Source organism: Gossypium raimondii, chromosome 5 (assembly GCF_025698545.1).
Source record: "Gossypium raimondii isolate GPD5lz chromosome 5, ASM2569854v1, whole genome shotgun sequence".
Classification (NCBI taxonomy): domain Eukaryota; kingdom Viridiplantae; phylum Streptophyta; class Magnoliopsida; order Malvales; family Malvaceae; genus Gossypium; species Gossypium raimondii.
The window spans coordinates 5,293,313-5,317,426 of NC_068569.1; the positions used below are offsets into that span (position 1 = coordinate 5,293,313).

The 24,114-nt window shown below is 30.1% G+C and overlaps 1 protein-coding gene across 1 annotated transcript; it reads left to right on the forward strand.

The window, feature by feature from the left end:
• Positions 1–9,299: 9,299 nt before the first annotated feature.
• LOC105766760 (cyclin-dependent protein kinase inhibitor SMR9) lies at positions 9,300–9,689 on the forward strand. The gene has a single exon (XM_012586335.1). The coding sequence runs from the start codon at positions 9,300–9,302 to the stop codon at positions 9,687–9,689; it is 390 nt and encodes a 129-aa protein (XP_012441789.1).
• The last annotated feature ends 14,425 nt before the right edge of the window (positions 9,690–24,114 follow it).

Below are 24,114 nucleotides of genomic sequence, written 5' to 3' on the forward strand. Positions count from 1 at the left end.
TTTTTTAATAATTCAAAACGATTCTAAATATTTCTAGTTATTCAAAGAGGATCAGCCAAAGAAAGCTGGAGATGTTGTATATTTGAGAAATAAAATATTATTTAGCTTTCAAAAGAAATCAATTTTTTTGAAAGCAAAATTCATTAGTTCATTTCATGAATGAGATCATACAATTCGGGGAAAAACAACAACAAAAATTCGTTGTAGGTAGTGAAAGATAAATTCCATCAACACAACAAAGGCTTCAACCTCAAAATCAATAGAATATTATGGCACATTGACAATTGCCTTTGTCACAACTCAAGTATGACATATCTAGAGTGATTACAAGTGTCACATCCCGGGAGTGAGCAAGGCCTCATCAAGTCTAGAACAAGCCGAGCATGAAAAAATCGAGTTACAAGGTTCTTGGAGTGCCTCGGAAGACTCTAGAAGTCTAAAGAAAGGATCAGGTCCATGTAGTGTAATACCCCGAAATTTTTTACAGTAAGATATTATCTTTGATATAGTAAGGAAATAAAGTGACAAAAAGGAGAATTTTGAGTTATGACAACATTGGGAAGTATATTATGACATATTAATTAAAGAAAGGATTAAATTGTAAAAGTGAGAAAAGTTTTGTTATCCAAGAGTAAATACTCAAAAATTTGAGGGGTTAAAGTGTAAATATGAAAAAGTTGAAGGACTAATAGTGTAAATATTTTAAGGGTGGAATAATCTAGAAACTAAGGAAAATGGATGAATTGGGACCAAATTGAATAGATGAAGAATTATGAGGGACTAAATTGTAATTTTACCAAATTAAGTGATGACTCAAGGATGAAATTTTAAAAGATCTAAAGGAAAAATGGTCAATTAGAAGAAAGGGAAATCTAGAAAATAATGATAATGTTGGAGATATTTTAGATTAAATAAATAAATAAATATTAGTTTATTAATATTTTAATTTAATTTTAAATGACATTTTATCATTTTATTACTATTTTATTTAGTATATATATACTTGGAAGAAAAGATGAAGAATCATCTTCCTTTCCCATGCATTTCACGTTAGAAGAGAAGAGAAGAAAGAAAATTTTGCTTTCTTTACAATTTGGTCCTTCCACAAAAAATTTACCATTTTCACCTAGAAATCAAAAGAATTTCCATAGCTACCAAGAGAGAAAAATGTTAAGGAGACAATGGGGAGCTAGAATATCAAGTTAGATTCAAGAAATAGAAGCTGGAGGAGAGAGAAAATCAAGTTAAAGATTGACATCAATAGAGCAAGGTAAGAACATCAAGGTTTCAATATATTTTTAAGTTTGATGTTATTGAAAAAGTATGAAATTGATGTTAATGTAGGGTTTTATTATATAAGGTTCTATGTTCTTGATATGTTAGTCAAGGAAACAAAAGAAATTGATAGAAAATATTGTATAGAAAGGAAATGAGGGTGTTATAAATTTGATTATCAACATCTTGCACTAAAACAGTTTTGGACAGCAGCAGTAGGTTAAATTTGAAAAATCACCATAAATCATGGAAATTGAATTAGAGGATGAAAAAATATTTAATTTAAGCTTATTGAGTCTAGTTTCTCATAGAAGAAACAGTGTAAGTAATGGAATTTAAAATCATGAGATATAATGATTTTTTTAGATAAGGTCAGAATAAATTTGGGTTCCCTGTTCTGACTTGGAAAAATCATTAAAATTGTATAAAAATAATTATGGGTTATAATTTATATATTTAAAATCCTTAATGAGTATATTTTCAATAAAACAAACAGGGACATCATCCAAATTCTATAAAAAGAGATAATTAATTTTTAGTGAAGAGGGGTCGGAACTGTCGAATAGTGAAACAGGGGAAACTTTAAAGAATAAACTGTACTTATTGGCTGAATAAAAAATTCTGAAAATTTTATGGTAAGAAGATATGTGAGTCTAGTTTCAAGTAAAATTAATGGATCTTAATTTGGAGCTTTGTAGCTCAAGATATAAATAAATTAGTGACTCTGACTCAGACAAACAGCTTGAATTTACATACAGCAAAATAGTGATAGTATGGATAATGTTGTTTAAATGTGTTATACACATTAAGGATGTGGAATGGAGAGGAGGAGGAGGAAAATTGAGAAATATATGAATGATTTGTGTATAATTGGTCATATGCTTGATTATAATTGATAAACGATGAAATAGAAATGATGCTTATATTTGTGCATTATTGGTCATGGTCTAAGCTTATGTGTGAAGATAAAGTTTCATAGAATGTGTGTATAGTATATTCGGTATATGATTTGGCATGAAGTACTGTCATGAATGGTTTATGAATTAACACATGTTGGTAAGGGTGATACATGAATAAATGTTGTGTTCATCCATGCTTATAATGTTTATGCTATATGTGTATTTGGCTAACATATTTGGCGTACATGCTTAGGCTTTGGCCAAGTAGTGGTTGAAATGGTAACATATTTATTTGTGATCATGTAATCTCTAGTGAAATGGTTTATCATGTGATTAGTTCCAAAAAGAGTTATGTTTAAATACACTAGCTTGCGACTATGGTTGAATGATATGTTTATATCTTGTGTGATGTGCATAGGAAACGAGTGTGGAAAGATAATGAAATAGTAAGTTCATATGGCTGAAATTTAATGATTACATGTTAATTTCATGAATTATATAATGTATGATGAGATATATTTGTTAATGAATTGAGAATAAAATAACAATATGAAAACCGAATAAATTATCAAATTGAGCGGAACGTCGGATTTGAGTACTTCTGATCAGTGACAAGTGATAAGTGGTAGTTTTAGCTACACTTATCTGATCAGTGACAAGTGATAAGTGGTAGCTTTAGCTACACTTATCTGATCAGTGATAAGTGATAAATGTGATCCGTGTAAGACCATGGTAGGACTATGGCTTCAAAAAGTGCTAAGTGATCATACGCAAGACCATAGTTATACTATGGCAAAGTAGAAGTGAAGTACTCAATTTCCCGTAACCGTTCCCTAATTTGATTAAGGATAGTAAGTGACAAATGGGCTCAAAAGAATTATAGTAAATGGATAAGTGGTAGTGAATTTATACCAGGATGATGAGTTGAATTGATGTTGTTATATAAGCTAAAGTGATATTTTCATTGCAAAAATTGAGAATTTCATAAATGTGTTAATGAATGGTATAATCAATAAACGTTGAGTTAAATGATAAATACGTATTAGTATTGAACTTAATGATTTGAATTGTGAACATAAGAAATTTATGAATTGAATGAAATGAAAATGAAGCATTGAAGTATTAAGACTTGTGAATTGCATGAATATGTATCGGGTCTCGTAGGTCTTATTTATTATGAATATAATATTTTGAGGATATATTATGAAGAATTATAAAATCATGTTAATAATTTGAAAGTTTTAATTTAGATGAAGTTTTATAACACGGTTAAATACGTTTACAAGTGTATGTGTTCGGGTAATGTCTCGTACCCTATTCTGGTGTCGAATACGGGTAAGGGGTGTTACATGTAGAATATTCTTGAAGTTCTAGAATACTCCACCATTATATAACATTTAATGAGTTAGGTGATAAGGGTTTAAAATTAGACCATAACAGTCAATCAGGATTAATTGTAACTGTTAGATTGTTTGGGGCTTGCCTATATAAGAAGAGACTCGCCTCCCTCATTTGTATCCAAGCTAACTTATTTAAGTAATAGAGACACTTCCACATTCTCCCAACTCTCTCTTGCATTCTTCTCTTGCGCTATATAAGTTCCCTTGTTTACTTGCTTAGGTTAAATATGCCAAGCCTCTCTCGAGTGATTATCGAAGGCTGACCTAGTGATACAGAATTGGAGCGAAGGAAGCAGAAGAAGGATCGAATTCAAGTTGTTCAACTCGAAAAAAAAAAATTTGGATGTGACCTGAAAGGAAAAAACCAAATAAATTTAGAAAATAACAAAGGAAATAACAAAAATAAGAAAATTAAAAAAAAATAATAAAAGATAAATATTCAAAATAATAACTAAATGGAGAAAAGATAGATTAAAGTAAAGTGGAAGATCGAACGATAAACTGATGGATAAGATGGATAGAAGGATAAATGTCCAATTGAACCATTTGAGATGTAAATCTCAACAAATTCAATTAATGGCTCTAATCAACCTTCCAAGAAATAATCATTGGCAAATTGAAAGGTGAAGAATGAATTCCCACGACTCATTGAAGAAAATCAAGAAGAAAATTATTCTAAAAATCACAAAAAAAAAATCTTACACAAAGAAACAAACCCCCAGAGTTAAAAACTTTATTAATGAAAACAACTTGTCTCCTTTTAAGTATATTAGAAGTAGTTGTAAACTAAACTTTTTGTTGACATAAAACTCCTAAATAGCTTAAAATACTTAATAATAATTTAAAATTTAAAATAATAAAATAATAAAAGCTGATAAATACAATATTGAGCTCATATATAATAAAAATTAAGCTTAAAACTCGAACTCAATATGATTTAAACTTGAATTAAAAGCTCAAAACTCGTAATTCTCATCATAATCCCGTCCAAAAATTATGCTCGCACAGTCTTCACTAAAATGATCATAACTTGAGCTCCCAAACTCGAAATCGAGTGATTCAAAGTGCATTTTGAAGTTAAGAGATAGATCTTTGAACGCCATAAGACATCTCAACCCAGAAATGCCTAGATCTCATTCAAAAAGTCATCACAAGTCTATTAATTTCTCAAACTTAAAAATTGGCAGCTTCAGTGAATGAAATTTAATAAATTTCACCCCATTCGTGCATGTATCACCTAGGCTTATGGGTGAGAAATCCAAGTCTAAGGCCGCACATGACTGAAGCTAAAGTCTTCGCACATGGCAAGTGGTATCAAAGTTTGCATTTCTAGCACCGCGGTGGTGAGTGACAATGGTTAATAAGATTAAGAAGACGGGCGAGAAATAGGACAACGTGGTTAAGAATCGAGATACTGTGAAGGGCTAAAAGGTTTTGTCGATCGACTTTGTGAATACTGTAGAGACCCAGATGGCTAAGGTCCAATTTGTTGTGAGCGATGTCCTTATGAGGGTGGAGGACATCTAATATTCCCTTAAAAAGATTAAGTCTGAGATGATTGCGTCTCAAGACAGGTTAAATGAGCAAGTCATGGAGGAGTTTAATGGGGCTATAAGAGAGGCCTTGGGTGAGCTTGTCCATAAGAATGAAACCTTTGAGGTGTTGGTGGAGCTGATGCAAGGCGAGATCAAGAAGCTCAAGAGTGAGCTTTCGAGCATCAAGGCAGCCAAGGATGATGGTGTGCTAATATGGTCAAATTATTGAGATGTGTCGAAGCCAAAGGAATTTAAAGGCACAACGGATGCCAAAGATGTGGACAACTTCCTTTGGAGTGTCGACCAATACTTCCGTGTGACCAGAATTGAGAAAGATGTTCTTAAGGTAAGCCCTACTTCGATGTACTTAACTGATATTGCCTTGCTTTGGTGGCATCATAAGAGTGACTATACATGGCATAGGGGCGAGAGTATTCATACTTGGGTGGCCTTCTGGAGGGAGTTTAGGCTACAGTTCTACTCCAAGTATGCTAACAAAAAGCCCCAATCGAACCTGAGGCGGCTTACCCAACGCTGGACAGTGCACGACTATGTGTGTGAGTTTGTTGAGTTGATGCTTCAGATATCAAATATGGGTTAGAGTGATGCCCTATTTAGTTTCCTCAATGGACTTAAGTTGTGGTTAAAGATGGAGCTTCAACGTAGGGATTCTAGACCTTATGCGAGCCATAGCGGTAGTGGAGTCTGTAACACCCCTAACCCATATCCATCACTAGAATAGGGTTATAGGGCATTACCGGAGTTTACAAATTAATTTACAAACATTTCATTATTTCATCAAGCATTCATATTTATAACCAATCAAAATCAAAACATTAAAGAGCTAACGTTGGCCAATTTAACTTATTCATGCCATTATAACCAAAATTAAATCATCCAAAATTATTGATAGAACCAATGAATAGTGTGATATATCTCCGACAAGCTTCCAATCCAATTGAGCTTCCGATAATCATTTCAATGCATCTAATAATTATACATATTACCAATAATAATTCAATTCCAATAATAAAATACATATTTATATAATATTCATCACCAAATAACATTCACTTTAATTAGAATTATACAAAATATAGTTCATACGAACTTACCAGGCTAAATTGCAGAAATACCAAAATTCAGGGACATTTTGGTAATTTTTTATTTTCCTCGCATTTCCACCCAATCTTGATCTAATTTAATATTTCATTCAATTTATTAGTTTAAATAATAAAACACTTCATTTCATGCAATTTGGTCACTTTTTGACATTTTACAAATTTACTCTTAAAATTTTACTTTTATTCAATTTAGTCCCTGAACCTAAAACATGTAAATTAGCCATTTTTAATGAAAACTCATGCTAGTTGAATAATCATATGTTTTCCTCCTCCTCCTCTCCATTCCACATCCTTAAATGTATATAACATGCTTATATGTAACATTATCTATAATTTCATTATTTACTTATTTGTTCATTCAAAGCTGTCCACTTGAGTCATAATCACAAAATTATTTATATCTTGAGCTACGTAACTCTAAATTGAGATCCGTTAATTTTATATGAAACTATACTCACATATATTCTTACTATAAAAGTTTTAGAATTTTAGTTTAACCAATAAGTACATTTTAACCTTTAAATTCATCTCTATTCTGTTGTCCGATAGTTTTGACCCTTCTTCACTAAAATTAATTATCTCCTCGTACAGGATTCGGATAATGTTACCGTCTATTTCTATTGAAAATAGAATCATTAAATATTTTAAACATATAAATTTAAGCCCCTAATCATTTTTATCCATTTTTTTTATGATTTTCCAAAGTCAGAACAGGGGAACCCAAAATCATTCTGACCTTATCTCACAAAATTTATTATAACTCATGATTTACAACTTCATTGTTTACACCGTTTATTTTATGAGAAACTAGAGTCAATAATATTTAATTTCATATTTTTTTCATCCTCTAATTCAATTTATACGATTTATGGTGATTTTTCAAATTTAACCTACCGCTGCTGTTCAAAACTATTTTAGTGCAAGATGTTGATAATCAAATTTATAACACCCTGCTTTCCTTTCTTTACAATATTTTCTATCAATTCCTCTTGTTTTCCTTCACTAACATATCAAGAACATATAACCTTATATAATAAAACCCTACATTAACATCAATTTCATACATTTTCAATAATATCAAGCTCAAAAATATATTGAAATCTTGACGTTCTTATCTTGCTCTATTGATTTCAATCTTTAACTTGATTTTCTCTCTCCTCCAGCCTCTATTTCTTGAATCTAACTTGATATTCTAGCTCCTCATGGTCTCCTTATCAATTTTCTCTCTTGGTGGCTATGGAAATTTCTTTGATTTCTAAGTGAAAATGGTGAATTTTTAGTGAGAGGACCAAATTGTAAAGAAAGCAAAACTTTCTTTCTTCTCTTCTCTTCTAACGTGAAATGCATGGGAAAGGAAGATGATTCTTCATCTTTTCTTCCACTTATATATATACTAAATAAAATAGTAATAAAATGATAAAATGTCATTTAAAATTAAATTAAAATATTAATAAACTAATATTTATTTATTTATTTAATCTAAAATATCTCCAACATCATCATTATTTTCTAGATTTATCTTTATTCTAATTTACCATTTTTCCCTTTAGATCTTTTAAAATTCCATCCTTGAGTCATCACTTAATTTGGTAAAATTATGATTTAGTCCTCATAATTCTTCATCTATTCAATTTGGTCCCAATTCATCCATTTTCCTTAGTTTCTAGATTATTGCACCCTTAAAATATTTACACTATTGGTCCTTTAACTTTTCATATTTACACTTTAACCCCTCAAATTTTGAGTATTTACTTTTGGGTAACAAAATTTTTCTTTTTTACAATTTAATCCTTTCTTTAATTAATATGTCATAATATACTTCCCAATGTTGTCATAACTCAAAATTCTCCTTTTTGTCACTTTATTTCCTTACTATATCAAAGATAATATCTTACTGTAAAAATTTTCGGGGTCACATATCAATTTAGACTTTTTAAATAAATAAAGTGCTCAAACGTCGAAATTTTCGAACGAAATTTTCACGAAATCATTCCGTGAAATTGTAGACCATAAAAATAAAATTTTCCTCGTCGAATTTGTGGTCCCGAAACTACTGTTCCGACTAGACCCAAAAAATCGAGCTATTACAGAGTCCCTAGTCAAGTATCCCAAGGAATGAATGAAGTCCCCCAAGAGTCGTGGTAGAGAAAAAGGTGGGGGAGTCGATAACGACCATTCGTTGGATGAGGAGACAAGGCGTGCAAAACCCTAGCGAGATAAGGTGAGACCTGAGGCAACCGTGAAATAGGTGGACGAGAGAAAGCCACTCAGTTGCTTCTTATGTGAAGGTCCTCATAAGGTTCGAGATTGTCCCACCAAAGCCAAGTTATCCGCGACCTATAAATTGTTAAGGTGACTATAAATAAAATTTTAATAAATAAATAAATACAAAATTATTAATTTTAAAAAATAATATGGGCAAACCTAAAATGGGCTTGGGCTAGCCATTTACAAATGAGGACGGGCTTGAATAAAAGTTTATGCTCATATTTCGGGTCGGGCCAAGCTTGGGTAAGTATAGAGTGTGTTAATATCATGCATAAGCTCGATTTAGGCTCGATCCGAACTTGATCTGACCCAACCCATGAACACTTCTATTGTAAAGCATGGTTATAACAATTTATTAATAATTAATTATTTTATTTTACTTAAAAAAAAACTTGTGATTTTTATTAAAAATCATGTTGGTACCCCTCATTTTTTAAATTAAATATGGTCGCCTCTATTAGTAAAACCAAATTGGCACAAATATAATTTGAAAAAAAAATTACTTTTTTTTTTCCCTTCTTTAGTACTCATTGGGGCAGCGGTCACACCCTGCCCAAAGTTTCTCCAAATCAAATATTAACACCCCAACCTTCACAACTCTCTGAAAAATCTGTCTTCTATCTATTTATCTTTTCTCTCTAGGATTTTGATTACATCTTCGTTTAACTTAGCTTCTTTCTTTTAATTAGATTTTCAATCCTTTCCTTTCCTACAAAACGTTAACAACAAACAGGTTTTTCTTTGGGCGGTTTCATGCTAATTTGATTGGCTTTTCTTTTGTTCTTTTTTACACATTCAATGGCACCCAGCAGCAGAAGAGGCAAAACAACAAGAAACGCAAGCAAGCCCAGAAGAAGTAAATACAGGAAGAAGCTCGTAAAGCCGAGCATCAATATTCAAACGTCCACATCAGCAACGTTGGAAGATTCGGCTTCCAAGATTGATGATGGATTTGCATTGGATCATAATATTGAAGGAGATGATGATGTCTCTACTACAAGTCCATGCTCTACACCAAAGGCTCAAAGGTATCGAATACCGGAAATCCATACATGCCCTCCAGCACCAAAGAAGCGAAGATCAGTTCCCTCAAATTGCTCCTTACAAAGAACTCCTCCTATTGCTTTCTTTGCTTCTCCAGATTTAGAGCTCTTCTTCTTCTTTGCATTTAGAGATATTTCAGTCTGATGATAAGTGCTTTCCATAAATAAATATAATTCAAGAGTTTTGTTATAGTGTGAGAAGTTACTGTTTTGAGTGAAGAAGAAGAAGAAGAAGGTGGTAGCCATTGCCTAGTATTTTTGGTACAGTAATCACAAATTTAGCTTTAATTCCTACTTTCTTTTTCAAAAGCAATATTGATGACTTTTGAAATTTAGGATTGCAATCTGAAGTTTGAAAGTGTGATTTTTGTTTGCTAGAAGAGAAAGTGAAAGAATATATACTTCTTCCTGTCCTGTGTGCTTTCTTTTCTTATTATTGTTCATGATATTAACTTACAAGTTTGTTATGAGTAAACTAATATCTGGGAAGCAAATAATATTTGGGTAACGAATAACTGAAGATATATTCCTAAAAAATATATTAATATCCGGTGATTAATGGGTTAAATTGTGATGACTGGCACTGGCTGAGCCTGAGAGATATATTATTTAAAAGAATATTCCCTTGAGATCATGACTTGAAGAACATAAGATGGATGAAGTCGGCTGCTCAACATCCCAAAATAAAGCTTTTCTTTTTCTTTTCCTGAGGTTGTCCCGTTGCTAGGAGAATCCTATGAAGAGATTCTTGCGCCTTTCACTGCAAAATCCCAACATTTTTTTTCCCTTCAGTTTCATGCCATTTAAATAATTGGAGTTTTATTAATAAAGAAAATCCCACTCCCAACTTAACTTCACTTTTTTTGACTTTCATATTTAATCTTATTGTTCTCATATTAGTATCTGCATTTTTTTCTCAAATCCTGAGAGTTTGAATGGTGATCTAAACTCTTTCAATCAACTCAGTGACATGAAATACGAAAATGCTAAAATCGGTATGTTTATTTAGTTACTAGAATTTGAAAATTAAATAAATAAATTACACAATTAATTCATTTTGCACTAAAACTAAAAAGTTTATTCATTACATATTTTTATTATTTGACAAAATATATGTGACTAAAATTAAAATTGAATGGTGAATTAAAATGATATAGTATGAAACAATAGTGACCATATTGCATACTTTTTCTTTTCGATGTCCAAAATAAAAATTCCAACGGTATAGTTTATTAAAAAATCAATTAAAATTTTAAATATTTATTTTGAATTGTTAATTAATGAAAATATGAAAATTTAATATATCATATGGAATTTTCTTTTCCTGGCTTTATAATTAAATTTTCATATCTAACTTCTGTTTTTTCCTTTGCTTACAAAAACCCCGAAAAGTTTTTAAAATTTTGCTTTAAATAAATATTTTTAAGTTTTAAGTTTCAAATAATTAATTATTGATAATTTATTAAATAAAAACATGTAATTAATGAATGCATAATTTCCATAATCTTTTTTTTGAATTTACGTGATATATTGTTATAGTATATATTCTTTTTTATTTAAATTAATTTACTCACAAAGATCAGATATTAATATTAACATATATATATATATATATATTGTTAGAATGAGTTTACGACTACATGATTTAATGATATAAACTTATTTGTATAAAAATAAAATTATGACCTATTGAGTTTTAGTGTGGTTAATATTGGTGTTGTTGTTAGTGCAAGTGAACGTTTGTTAAAGTATGTATAAGCGTATTTATTGTTCTATTTAAAGGTTAGAGAAAATTATAAAATAAAAATAAGAATAAAATTATGAAACAAAATAGTTTATTTAAGGAGTAATTTAACTTTTGAAATAAAAAAATCATTTACTAGTTTTATTTAAAATTTCCATCATGTGCAATTATTTAACCACTTTTTTTGCTTTTTTTTTAAATTTCATTCACCTTTGTGGGCAATGCCATGGTATAAATATATATGTTTTCATTTATCTATCATTTTAGTTAAAATCATTGGTACATAAATATAAATTTTTTAGAAGCTTTAATATATATACTAATATTAAACTTTTATTGAATTAGTGTTATGAAGTAATACTAAATTAGTTTAAGGAAATTGCTTAAATTATGACCACAACAATAAAATAATAGAGAGGATATTTAAGATTTAATGTTTTCTTTTTGAACAATTTTATTATAGATTTTGATTTTTTTTACACAATGCCTTAGATCATAGATGGGAGGATGATGCGCTTCAACGCACTCGAACCCACATCCTCTTACATTGACAATAATGTCCATACTGATCTAGCTAAAACTCAATCGACTTTAAGAATTAATGTTTAATAAATAAGAAATTGCAAAAACATAACCCACTAATTTAAAAACTAATTTTATACTTTTATATTAATCTTATTTTATTTTAAAATATAATTATTTTTAATTAAACGTTTACTTTAACCCTTCAATAATAAAATGTGAAATACTACAATTAATGTTCTATCATAATTAATTAAGTTAAGCCCCTTTCTTTTGTTGCAATTTATAAATAAATACATACACAATTTGTAGGAAGAAAATATACATGTACACTACATAAAAAATTTGAACTAAGTTTAATGTTACGAGTCAAGTGACATTAATTTAATTAGTGTAGAACAATAATACTAAGAATACTAAATGTAATACCCACATTCGACCTAATCATCGGATCCGAATGTATAATGTCACATTATGTTGTGGAAACAATTGAAGCTAACTTACTTCTTTTATCATATCATTTAAAGCATAATATTATTCATATTAAAACAATCATTCATTTTAATCACAATCTTACTTTTCATACAGTATAATATTTTAATTCATCGACTTACAGGGTGATACTAAGTTAATTTAAGAGTTGAAACTCAAATCCAAACTCAATTATCAAGTTTCAATGTTGTGTCTCGAGACAGGAAACTTCTTGTCTCGAGATAAGTTTCCATTTATTTTAGGTATTTTTGTTTCAAAATTAAACTGTCTCAAGACTGGGTCTTAAGGCCAACCTCTTTTTTTTTTAGCTTCGATGTTTGAATGTCTTGAGGCTTGGAGCAAGACAAAACTAGTTTAGTTTTGAAGTTTATTTGTCTACAATTAGTTATCTAACAAGGCATAAATTGAAATCGAATTATGAAAGCACAAATTGGTTTTTTATCCGTCGCTTGCTCTCTCCCTGGCCCTCGACGTTCTGACAATTGATAACCCGTTTCTTTTAATTATCATTATATTTTTAAAATGAAAAATAATTTTTTCCATTCATATGGTTATTACAAATTCTAATATATATATGATGATGATGATCATGATGATGAAGAAGAAAAGGGATATAGATGGTTGCTTTCAACTTTCAATCATGGGATGAGATCTCTTTCCCTTTTTTAATTGTTTATAAAGTGTAATGTCGTAGTTCATTGCTTGTTGGTTATAAATCTTATGACCATACATATGGGGTCATGAATCTGTCGTGGCTTGTAATATGTTTCTCCATAATTTTACGCAGATGAAAAAGTACTAACATACAATGTCAGAAAAAGCATATAGGTCCGATAAAATGTAATAAAAAAATACGTAATAAAAATGATTTATATATTAAAATTATATTAATATATAATTATAATGCTAAAAGTAATCATTAAATATGTTTGCGTTGATACAAGTCACCAATAAAGAGGAGAGGTTGGTAGAGAGGAGTGTCAGTTCATTTGTGATAGGCAAAGAACTCGTGTATGGAGGAGAAATTATTAGGGATGTTATATAGGATTTTTAGGAGAGGAGTTGATCCTTGGTCCCTCATACACTCGGGTTTATATAGAGGCCACCTCTTGTCCTGTAGTGCCATGTGCCTGACAGTACAATGTCTTGATGGTTGTTTACATTGGTCGGATGGCAAGGTTGCTCTAGGTCAATTGTCGCCATGGAGCGTGCTATGTAGTCTTACTATGGCATGCTCATCTTTGGGATTGTACACAATTGTTATGTCTCGATGGTCCCTAGAAGGAGTGCGTAATAAGTTGTCTCTAGGTTAACTTACACAAAATTTGCGAGGGGTTGCTTATAGTCCATCCCACACGAACGATTGATATGAATAGTTCCTTGCAGTCCAACAACTCACCATGTGCCGTGCTGAGGTGGGGTATAACAGTTTGAAATCAATTGGAAACTAATAATTGTAAATACATTGAAAGTAATAAATAAAGGTTGGTTAAAATATGCCACAAGTCTTTATACTCTTCGTAAATTTAGAATTTAATCTTCGAATTTTTATTTCTAAGAATCTAGTCCTTCTATTTTTTAAAATTTTAAAATTCAGTTCCAAGTGTTAACATTATTAAATTTAGTTTCATTATAATATTACTTTTTAGTTACATTACTATTAAGTGGATATTTGCTATTTTAAAATACCACACCAAAAAATTTAATCAAAAGATAACAATATTAACAATTAGACTTAAATTTTGAAATCTAAAATAGAAAAAGTTAAATTGCTGAAAATTTATAACATATTTTAATAAAAAATCTAAAATAAATCCATGAAGACTTTTTGCGCTAGTTTGTTTGAAAATAAAAAATGTAGAGACAAAATAAAATGGTACATTGTGTGGGTATAATGAGAGGAAAAGAGTGGAAGAGGACCTCGGAATGAGGGATATTAATGATATAAAATGAACAGTTGATCCAATTAATTTAGGTGCGTAAGGATGGGTGGATGTCACTTCTCCTTTTTCATTCCAGTCATGAAATCGTTTAGCATCAGCTTTGCCAACTTTTGTAGAATCCGAGGTTGCCCCACAAATTAGTAATTTTCGTCCAACCCAAATAATAATAAAACCGAAAGCCACCGAGATTTAAAATAGGTTTATTAGTAATATTTTAATTTTTTTTTACTTATTTTTATTTAATTGATTATCTGTTTAAAAATGTTAAAAAGGTTATTAGTTGAGTAATACTTTTTTACCCATTTCTTTCTATTTATTCTCTATTTTAAAGTTGATGATTACATAGAAATTTCATTACAGTAACTTTAATTACGTTAAACTTTTTTTTACTGTTACACATTTTCATGCGTTTTATATTTTTAATTTTCAAAATTTTCTCTCTAGTAATTGTGTTTATTGATTATATAAACAGGGTAAAACTGACATTTTCACTTATAATTTACTTTTGATTTATTTGTACTGTGTTGTGGTTAGCATTTAAATGAAAATGTTGCTACAAGTTATTTATTACTTATTATGTCTTAATTTTTTTATTCCATTTGTTATGATTGTTTAATTGACGTTTGTTGGTTTTAATTAGATTTATTTATTTATTCATTCCTTTAAAAAAACTCTTTTTATTGTTTTTATTTACATAACAATCACTAAACTTTCAATAAAAGCATGAAAATATTATGTTAATATGTTATAACAATATCTTTTTTATCAATTTTTTCAAAGAAAAAGTATTTAGTTTGTGGTACAATTGGTATTTAAGTTACAATATTGCTTTAATTTAATTATCACTTATTATATCTTAAAATTTTATTACAATTTGTTATGATTGTTTAATTCACATATTTTAATTTTTTTATAAATTTTTCAAAAATTATAGTTGTTTCAGTTTTTTTATTTCCATAATAGTTACTAAATACATTTGTATAATTTTTTAAAAATTATTAAATGGGGATAATTTTTATAATATTTTTAGAAAATTTAAGCAACTATAAATTTTATAAATTTATTATTACATGTTTAATTTGATTAAATTTATTTGGAATAATACTATACATTATAATTAATTGAAGTATTTAAAATTACTAAATAATAAATTAATATGGTAGATGTTTCATGATAAATATTAGAATAATTGCATAAAAATATCACATCTCATTAAGATTTATATCTTTTAAAATTGGATTTTCAAGTGTTTTTTCATTCCTTCTACCGCAAGAGAAATTAAAATTTTAAAGCGATTTTAATTATAAAATGATTTGAATTTAAATTATTATAAGATGCTTTGTTTGAAGTATCTCATATAAAATGCAAAATACAGAAAGTCAATATCTTATATTTTGTGCTTATTGATTTTGATCGTATTTATACGGGTGTATTAAATATAATTGTAAAATGTTATTGTTAGTACTTTAAAAAGAAAAAAAACTTTATAAGAATATCATGATATTATTTTAAAAAAATTAAGATATTAAAATTCTTAGAATGCTAAAATAGTTATTTTATTTTAAACATAATTAAATCAATTTATTTTAATTTTATTCATGATCGACACATGGCGCAGAATAATTCTTAATTAATTAATAATAATGATTGTATTGTTGGAATTAATCAATTAGATATTAACTGGAATATTAGTGTGAAAAAAAGAATTGAATCGACTTTTTAAGTAAATCTATCATCTCCCTATCTTCCTCTAAGTTGTCTCTAATAGTACCCATCAATAGAGTCAGGAATTCTCATGCCCAGTCAATTTCCTACAAATGCTCATTTTTAGTATAATGCGAATCGATCTCATTGTCAAACCATTTATGATGCCACCAATATATATATCTTAATTATTATAATAATATTGAAATAATCCAATATCATATTGTTAACATAATATTAGGTCTAAATCAATGAGCAATAAGAAAAAACATATTGTATGTGGATCTTGAAAATTTCAGCTGCATTCGTACATAATATGATTCATAAATTATTTATTTATTTTGGGTTTGTTCGAGGGGTGTACTTAATAGGGTATCCTAGGTTTTGCTAAAAAGAGAACATGTGAAAAGGTTAAAAATGAAACAAGTGCTGAGTTGAGGCCATTAGAATCTGAAGGGGGCGTGGTGGTGGCCTGAGCTTTAGCTAAATAATTATGATCCTGTTGGGCTTAAAGATGATTTACTAACTGCTCAAAAAGTTTTTAACTTATTACCATTACTCTTCATTTTTTTACTTTTTCTTTGTTTTTGCATGGACATGATTGATGGAGAAATGGAAGACAAGAAAAGAAAAAAGCAATTCAACAAGAAGGATGAAAAGCCATGTTATTAATGTTTCTTTTTAACAAAAGAGGTCACAATTTGGTAATAAAATTTGATATTAAAATTTCAATATTTTAGATATTGTTTTTTTATAAAAATTATTACATGAATCAATTAAGTTCAATTTATAAATAAGAAACACGTGGGGTTCAGCAAAATCAACGGGATTTTTTTTATAAAAAAGCTGGCTAAGAATTATTGAATTAAGAGTGAACTAATGATGACACAAATTACTTATTAGGATATGTAATATGTATATAAGATGATAAACCCTTTTGGTTATAAGAGAAATTGCATTTGATATTTCCTTTTCCAAAATACATGCATGTGATGTGAAGGATATTCTTTTGGGAAATAAATAAATTATAGAGTCGATCGAATACCCTGAAAAGGCTTAAACTTTAAAGGCAGTATATACGTATCCCAAGACTTTGAAGGTAACGGCTAATCTCTCAGCTTCTTTTTCAATGTGCTTTAGCTAGTACTACTAAAGGATCAACAATGGAAATAGCTACCCCTGCATGCATGCATGCATGTCATTTGTCAAGCACCAGATTGCTTTCCACTAATGTTAATTTATTACTTGATCACCCCTCACTTATGCTGCGGGCTGAATATCTACAAGCTTTACAATATTCAAATTCGATAAAAGGTATCTAAGAGTTGATAGTTGTTTAGGTATGGTCAACTATGTAGTATCCCAAATCTGTGAAAAATCAAATATAAACAAATATTCAAATCCGAATTACCAGCTTTGGATCATTGTATTGTTATAACAAACGAAAGGAAAAGTTAAGTTGGAAGCCAAATTCATTGTCAGAGGAAAAGATTGATTCTTCTGGAAAAATATGTCGCAGCTTTTATCTAACTTTGCTTTGGCCATTGTGTTGTATTGTATCCAAAGCAAAGCAAAGCAAAGCAAGTCGCCCATAATCTGTCAAAATATTTTAGAAAAGCAAATGCTTTGGCTTTTTAGACTGCAGCAGGAGTTCCAGTACTACTGCACTTCTATGATTTCTTAAAGTGAAACTCTCCATGTAACCTTTACATTCAAGTGGACATTTTTTTTTTTAGTTATTCATTTTCCATTGATTTATTCATTTAGTTTATAGAAAAGATCACTACCTCTTAATTGATAATGATTGAGGGGAGAATAATCTCGCAGTTGTATATGCTAAGGTTACCTTTTTCTCACGAGGTGTTTTTTTTTTCTTTTTTGGAACATTACAGATTTGAACAAGGAAAGTCATTGTCAAGACTTAAACATTGAATTGGAATGTAAGTACAAAGCGATCAATCACTTGCTCCTTTGAGGTATCATTTTTTGAAAGGATAAAATTTTGAGAATGGATTTACTTTCGAAATAGATAATACCTAATTGCAAGTGCGTTTTAATAATCTTTGTGCAAACAATGATGCCTTTTGTTTAAGGGCAAAATTATGATCACAATAAGCGAATAATACCTCATTTCAAGTGCAGTTTGGCAATCTTCATATAAATAATAACGCCATATGTCCAAGGACAAAACAGTGAAACAATCTTCACATTCGGAGCAAACAATGCCTTATCGTGTTAGGAGTATAAAGAAGGCCTTAGCCATTCGTGGTCTTTTCAGTCTCATAAGCTGAATTTTCGATATCAATCATGTACCTTTTTGGGGTATAGCTCTCAACATAAGGAGTATCAATGTCTTACTCCAGATGGAAAGGTTATTTTATCTCGCCACATTGTGTTTGATGAAATTTGTTTCTTGTTTCCTAAGTCTGTTGCTGACTTCTCCTCTTCAAGTTTGTGTCTCTACTTATGTACCTATTGTTGATAGTCGATCTACTGAATCTTCACAACTTGAGTCAGCCTCGCGACCTGTTTTGGCTTCGTCTTTAACCCCGTCTATTTCAGTTCCCTTTCCAGCTGACTCAGGATCTTTACCTCCGAGCACCGCTCTTCAGCCATCCTCTATCTCTCTGATCCTCCACCTTTTCCTTCTCGCTTGAGTAACACACATTCCATGATTACTCGTTCGAAAGTTGGGATTTTCAAACCAAAAGCATTCTCTGTTAAAGATTATACTTATGAATCCCACACAATTGATGAGGCGTTTGCCAGTAAGGAATAACGTCAAGCCGCTTAAGCTAAATATGATGCTCTTCTTCACAATTCTACTTGGGAGCTCATTTCCTTACCACCTGGTAGGAAGATTATTGGCTGTAAGTGGCTATTTAAGGTTAAAAAAAAATCTTGACGGGACTGTTACTCGTCGTAAGGCCCAGTTAGTAGCAAAAGGCTGTTCCTAGGTTCCTAGATGTGATTTCAAGGAGACATTCAGCCCTGTGGTCAAACCTGCTACTATCCGAATCATATTGTTTGTTGTTGTCTCTAAAGGTTGGCAACTTCATCAAGTTGATGTTAATAATGCTTTTTTAAATGGAGATTTCACTAATGAGGTGTTTATGCAGCAGTTCTAGGATATGTTCAAGATGGTCCCCATGGTGAGCACTTGGTGTGTTGTTTGACTGAAAATTTATATGCTCTACGTCAAGCTCAACGTGCCTGGTTCGATAAACTAAAATGCTTCCTTCTCTCTGTTGGGTTTGTCTTATCTAAATCTGATGCCTCTTTATTTGTTTGTGTTACATCTGTCTCCACTTTTTATGTGTTGGTTTATGTGGATGATATTGTTATTGGAAGTCTGTCAGATAACATTGATGGTTTTGTTCAACAATTATATAGTGAATTTTCGCTTAAAGACATGGGTGATCTCCATTACTTTCTCGGAATTGAAGTTACATGGTCCTCCACTAGATGTCTCTATTTATGTCAGCGCAAGTACATTCGAGAAATCCTTGACAGAAGTGGCTTAGTTAATGCAAAAATTGTTCACACACCTATGATGAGTTCTTCGGTGTTATCAAAGGATGAAGGAGATTGTCTAAGTAATCCCACTGAATATAGAAGTCTTACCAGTGCTTTACAATATATAGTCTTAACTCGACCTGATATTTCCTACACCGTGAATCGAGTTTGTCAATTTATGCATGCTCCAACTACTGTGCATCTGGTTGCATTAAAACAAATTTTACGTTATTTACATGGCACTATTGATTTTGGGCTAGTTTTTTGTCCCTCTGATACACTTTCATTGGTGGGATATGCCAACGTCAACGAGAGGTTAGATTTTGATGATCATCGGTCAACGACAGGGTATTGTGTGTATTTTGGACATACACCAGTCTCGTAGTCATCCAAAAAAAAAACAAGTAGTGTCTCGATCTACGGCTGAGGCTAAGTACTGGAGTTTGGCTGTCTCTACCAGTGATGTTACTTGGTGAATCTCGTTGTTACAAGAACTACATTTGTGTTCTGCTGATCTTCCCACTATTTGGTGTGACAGTTCAAGTGCCGTCGCTGTTGCAGCTAATCCTGTTCTTCACTCTAAATTCAAACATGTTGAGCTTGATCTCTTCTTTTTTCGTGAAAAAGTTGCAAATGGATCACCTGTTGTTGGCGAAGTTTCGGCTTGTGATCAAGTGACTGACATCTTCACCAAACCCCTATCTGTTTCGTCTTTTGTGCGTTTTCGCAATTATCTTCAGATTTTACTTGTGGAGAAGTTGGGAGAATGTTAGGAGTATAAGGAAGACATTAGTCATTTGTTAGTCTATTATACTCAAATTGTTATGCAGTTGCTGAATTGTTAGCAACAGTTAACTCATACAACACTTATATAAATATTTGTAATTGTACATATTAAAAAATAATCAATTCAACTCCTCAGTTTAATTTCTGAATTACTTTTCAGTATTACTAGATATTTTAGCATATCGCAAGTGTAGTCCAATAATCCTTTCCACTATGGATCCATTCATCCCTCGGGGGCAGATGGGAAGTTTCGTCAATGAGAATCTGTTAGGCCTATTTAGCCGTCAAGGGGGAGACGAAATGAGTTGGGGAAATGTTTTCACATCAATTAACTAAAAATTAGAATATGGGGGTACATATAGTAAAGGCCACCTTTCCCTAACAATGCACATTTTATTAAAAGGCAAAATTGTGAGAACAATTTTCATCTCATGGGTGCTCCAATAGTCCTTGTACAAACAAGAATTGAGATTTAGTGACCAACTCTCATTCTTTAAAACTAGACTCGTTGTTTGTAAAAATCCATTTTGAGCTTAATATTTTTATTTTAATCTTTTCAAATAATGAACTAACCTTCAAATTAGGGAAATAATACTACCTTAAGATAAGTTTATTCTCTCTGGTATTTCCTATTTAGAACATGGTTGAAGTTTGTGATTGTTTCTCTTAACAATATCATCTCTAAAGTTCAAGCTTATGTCTTTATTTAAGAATATAATATACTTTATCATTGCACCTAACATTTGATTGAATATTTAATAACTCTGGATATCGTAATCTAACTCGGATGAGAATTCATTAGTAATATTTGGATAGCAAAGAAAGTCAAAAATAAGAAGAATTAAGCACACTACACCCCCATTTGTAATACTATTAATATTCAATACTAAAACTTTTTATTTTATTCATGCAACGCAGGAGCAAAGTCTGGTAGGTAAGGGTGTGCATTCGGTTGGTTTGGTTTTTTATACAAAAAATCGAATAAATCAAATTATTCATGTAAATTAAATAAATTGAATCAACCTAGGGAGAAAAACCGAATAAACCAAAGCAAAAATTTAGTATATTGAACAAAATAAACTAATTAAATTGAACATGAAAACTGATTAAATCGAAAAAATTTGGTTTTTTCGGTTCAGTTCACTTTAGTTTAAAATTTTTTTGCACACCCCTGTTGGAAGGGGCCCCGACCCCCTAAAAATAGAAAATTTCATTTTTACCATTTAATTTTTAAAAGATTTTAATTTAGTGAAAGGTAAAATTATATTTTGTCCCCTTCAAAATGATAAATTTTTAATTTAATACTTTAAAAATTATAAATATATAAATTATTAAAATTGTGAAATTACATTTTAGTTCTCACGAGAATATACAATTTAATTCCAGTTTCCAAGAAAAATATTTGAAGCTTTAGTCATGTTTGTATGTACCATTATGGCGGAAAACTATGAAATTTTCTTAATTGCACCTGCGCGCAATACTTAAGACATGTAGAAAACAAAGTATTTAACATGAGTTTCTTTATTGCATATTCTCTTCTTTGTTTCTTTTATGTCCATCTTCTTCTGATCAAGAGAAAAGAAATACTTTCTCTTCTTTTCCTTCATCTGAAATTCCTTCATTTTTCTTTTCCTTTCGTAAGACATCCTTTGATAAAAGAATTAACTCTTCTTCACACCTCTCGATTAGAGTATCTTCAACATTATCTTTCAGATACTGAAGGAAACGAGGGCCGAACTTTTAGTGATCAACAAATTTTTTTATTAGAAAAAAAAAAAACATTGGGCCACAGATACCCTTTGTTGAACAGATTCTTGCGGGATAATAAAGTAGAAATTTGTCTGTAAATTGAAAAAGTCGAAAGATATCATAAAAGAAATGACAAAGAAGAAAACAGAAAAACATGCAAAGAGGATAAACACTCTCAATATGTTCTCCTTAATTTTTACTTATTAGGAAATTTTGCCATTGTCTTCTGCAGCTACGTAATTTCTGATCTTTATGATTGCCTGTTCTTCGGGTCTTATTTATAGGTTAACCTAGTTTATTAATATTTTAAATATTATACTCTCATATTTAAGTTCCATTTTAGAAAAATAAAAAAGGCATGACTTACCTATGCCTCTTTTTTCTTTTCTTTAACCATGCTCTGTATTTTGTAGAATACAAATAGAATGTTGGATGTATAAATCTGCTATACAGTGTATGTAGTACCCTAGTACAGCATCTTTAGTTATCAAAGGAATAAAGTAGAAAATAATCTCTAACAATGCCTTTTTTTTCTCTCTCTCTCTAACATTAAATAATATCCATTCCTTTGCAAATATTGTTTTCCTTTAATCTTTAAGGAGCAAAGTTTATGACTGTTCTCTTTAGTATTTACTCCTACTGTGTATATTCTCTTCTTCTTTTTTTATATCCTCTACCCTATCTGAATAAGGAAAATTAAAGGAACTACTTTCTCTTCTTTTCCTTGTTCCTTCATTTTTTTTTCTTTTCTGATATTCTGGCCTTTGGAATGCATTCAAAGATGGAAAAGCATCGATTCTATTGCCTCCCATGTATATTAGGTGGATATCTTTCTAATAATGCTCACAGTTTCTTTAATTAAGATCATAAATTTTATATATGTTCCCTTTGGTCCACCATTGCCCTTTGTTGAATGTTCTTTAATAAGAGATAAAGCAGTATATATATATATTAATTGCTCAAGTATTGACATATTTTATTTTCGAAAACAGTGATGAAACATACTATTAACTTTTGGAGGTATAATTAAAATTTTAAAAATTCTAATGGTTTAATGAGAATTTCCCAAAAATTCAAGAGTTCGATTTTTAAAAATTTTAATAACATTAATAAAAATTCAAAAATTTTAGAGATTAAATAAAACTTATCAAAAAATATCACCAAATTGTTTTAACAGTAAGAAAGGAAAAGAAATTAAATATTAAATATATTGATGCATCATTTTCATGAAAAGATTTAGTATGAAAAGGTAGAAGAATTAATTAAAGGAACTCATGTGGGTATATCCAGAAATATCCCACCATGGAATTTATTTTGTTTGATCAAAAGCTTGGTTCATTTCTTACATGATGTTCTGGATTATGTCAACAGCTAAATTCTCGTCATTCTCCAACACTACTTTCTTTTTTTCTTTAGTTTTTATTTATTTATTATTTTACCTTTGTTTTGTCACGTCTGCAACTAGGAAGGAGAGAATTGTTGTGATTAGTTGATGAAGAGGAATCATTTCCAACTCATATGAATATATATATATATCTATCTTTATCAATCTAAGAGAAAGAAGAAATGAATGCTCTCTTTTTATATCAGAAATTTATGTTGCTGCCCTGTGGTCCACTTATATCACCCTTTATTCTCCTTGTTGATATTTATTATATATTTTGTGTAGAATTTCTCAAATGCTTGCATCCTCTCGGTAAATAACATGCTCCTCGCCACATTTCTTGTTCTAAAACCCTCCCATAAAAAAAAAAAAATCCTAAAGACTTGAATTTCAATCTCCTGCTTGCTATTCTCTCAATTAAAAGTTTTTATTTATTTCTTGATATATAAATTGTTTTGAATTTTAATTTGGGGAATTTATTTAATCAGTATTCCTTAAGCTTTTATCCTCAAGTGCTAGCTATTTTCACTTGATCGTTAATGTCGATTAGGGTCTCTGTGTATGAGGCCTCTGTTTATTTTGCTTTCTAATTTTTAACTTTGAGTTTTTGATTGCTTTCGTGGATTGTATCTTTCAAGTTCTAATTTCAGTAAAGTAATTGACTTTTCATAAAAAAATAATTTAATCACTTCTTTTTTTATGGCCTGGATCACAAGTACAAGCAATGGCA